Source organism: Arachis ipaensis, chromosome B02 (genome assembly GCF_000816755.2).
Source record: "Arachis ipaensis cultivar K30076 chromosome B02, Araip1.1, whole genome shotgun sequence".
Lineage (NCBI taxonomy): Eukaryota > Viridiplantae > Streptophyta > Magnoliopsida > Fabales > Fabaceae > Arachis > Arachis ipaensis.
Window position 1 is genome coordinate 32996637 of NC_029786.2, and position 2653 is coordinate 32999289.

Consider the following 2653-nt stretch of genomic DNA (forward strand, 5'->3'; position numbering starts at 1 on the left):
ATACCCTAAACCACTACATTTTGTTTTGTTCCAAACCATAAGAATCCAAAATCTTACACTCCAACTAATCAAGCTCAACTCAATTTGAGCCTTCCCCTGCTAGTTTATTTTCCCTCACAATTATAGTTTATTTAAGGAGAATATAGGTTTATTTAAGGAGAATAAACTATATGTTATATAATGAGGTCTCGCAGATCTAACCCAACTTCTCAAGAAACCACAACAAAATGAAATGAAATAACAGTATCACATTCCCTTTCAATATTGGTAAAGTAGAGGAATTGAAAGGAACAGAGTAGAGACGAACCATTCGAACGTAAGGGTTGTCGCCAAGGCAGGACTCGCAGATGATAGGGAAGTCTGCGCGCTCCCACCCGTCAGCTTCATGGTCCCTCAGCAAGCGGTGCGCCATGGACGTCGGATTTCGATTGATTGGATGGACGGTCCTCGATTAGGGTTTGGGGGGTTTTGATTCGCAAACAGCTACGCGCTCTACTTTTCTCGGAGAACAGAATGAGGAAAAGGGAGTCACCGTAAGAGATTATTGGGCGCGGTTCAAATGCTCCACTTGTAACCTGAAACAATTAGGGTTCAGTGCTCCATTTTATTTAACCGGTGAAAGATATATTTAAAGTTAACTTGATGTATATTTACAATTTAATAGTTCCAGGAAAAAAACAAACACATAAACAAACAAAGAGTCCTAGCCGGAGCAAGGGGTCGTAGGACAAAGGACCTACCGGAACTAAGGCAGCGGCGGAAGAACGACACAGCCGAAGCGACGGTATGAAGCAAGGATGACGGCAACGGGAGGAAGCGTAGAGGGCGACGACTGAAGCATGGGAAACGGCGGACCCAGACGAAAGCAAGGGAGGCGGCAGAGCGAAGGCCAGCGGCGGCAGAGTGAAATGCGCCGTATCAAAGAGAGAGAGATAGAAGAGAGGCGCTGTAGAGGGAGAAGGGAGGACGAGAAGGGGTTGGGGTTGGGGATGCGGTTGGGACTTGGGAGCGTTAGGGTTAGGATCGGTTCCCCCCTTTGGTTATGGGTCCCGTTTTTTTAAGTTCTTTAAAAAACTTAATAACCATACCGGGACTCCGGTTTGTCCGGTTCTGATGCAATTTTCCCGGTTTTTGAATTTAGTTGTTATCCGTATGAACTAAGCTTACGATAATCGAATCGGTCAATAAATCAATAGAGTGGCTAACTAAAACTTCACAATTTTACATAAGAAATTATTCATAATTTAATATTAAAAATTTTCAAATAACTTCAAATATCAAAGTTTATAAATAAAACAATCAAACACATGAAAGACAAACACATAACAAACAAGTTTTTAACTAATCAATTTTTTTTAGAAGAACTCGTTTGGAATTTTCAAACAGCTATATCTTGTGGTTCTTGATCACTTTATGATTTATGATTGTTCTATTTTCAATACAGCCAAAAAATTAACAAATAAATTGAACAATTCTAACAGAATCAACAAATAAATTATTTCATCTTCAACATACAACCAAAAAATCAACAAATAAATTGAACAATTCAACAGAATAAACAAATAAATTGAACAATTCAACAGAACCAACAAATAAATTGTTCCACATTCAACAGAATATTCAACTCAACTATTATTCCAGAAAATTAGCAACTCAGGAAAATGCAGTATTAACAAAATCCCTATACTCTGCAAGGCAGCAACTCGGAAATAAATTGAATAAGCAGAAATAAATTGAACCAGTAGCGCTTACCGACAGCGAGGGAGGAAGGGAAGTCCTGGCGACGGAGGAATGGGAAGAGACGACGATAGAGAACGGGAAGTGAATTCGGATAGAGAGCGAGAGATCACTCAAAGAGGGACGTTGAGTTCGGACACACACACACATTTAGGTTCTTCCAAGGAGATGGGTGTTTCTGAATTCTGAGAGTGAATGGCTGAATCATTTTTAGGGTATATTACCGAAATAGTAATCCTAAAAAACCTGACCGATTCTGGTAATTTTATCAGTTAACTACCGGTTCGGATGGTTTTCAACCCGATTTTTTTACAAGACGGTTTTTAGTGTCAACCGAACTAATCAGATGACCAATTTCTAGTTAACCCGATCGAACTGGCCAGTCCGGTTCGATTTTCAGAACAATGGTATATACCAAACGAAAAAGCGCATTGCTTCTTTATTGGATTACCAATTTTTTTTAACAATGCTAAAGATGGCTAGTTCTATGGTGGGAAAATTATTTTTGGGTCTTTTAAGCTGCATTTGAAAGAAAGATTGAGACTGGGAGATAAAGACGGAAAGACAGATACTTATGTACTATTTTTGGTGTAAGATGTACAAGACTAAATTATATCTCAGTATTTCATTTGGTTCAAAATCAATACAGAGACTAAAATAAATGAAATGGCTAAATTACTCTAACTATTTAAAATGAAAAAACACAAGAAATTCATAACCTAACATTACTGCCATCCCTTTTCCCTTTCTCATTTGTAAATTCCAGAACTTCCTCATCAGATAACCCCCATTTTGCTAGCGTCACTCCCCTTCTCGGTGTCGAGTGTTTCCGACGAGGAAGCCTTGCTACCATTTCTCTAATTCTACAAATAGGTTACTCTCTTTATCCCTCCTCTTTTCATTTTTATTTGTCCTG

General features: G+C 38.8%; 1 protein-coding gene across 1 annotated transcript in view; it reads right to left on the reverse strand.

Moving 5' to 3' along the window:
- The window catches only part of LOC107625225 (zinc finger CCCH domain-containing protein 4), a 4642-nt gene extending 3581 nt beyond the window's left edge, over positions 1-1061 (reverse strand). The window contains exons 1-2 of the mRNA XM_016327811.2: positions 741-1061; positions 308-575 (exon numbers count right to left, since the gene is read on the reverse strand). Of these exons, the coding sequence (XP_016183297.1) occupies positions 308-412 (105 nt within the window). The 5' untranslated portion in view covers positions 413-575; positions 741-1061. The remainder of the gene's footprint in view (positions 1-307; positions 576-740) is intronic.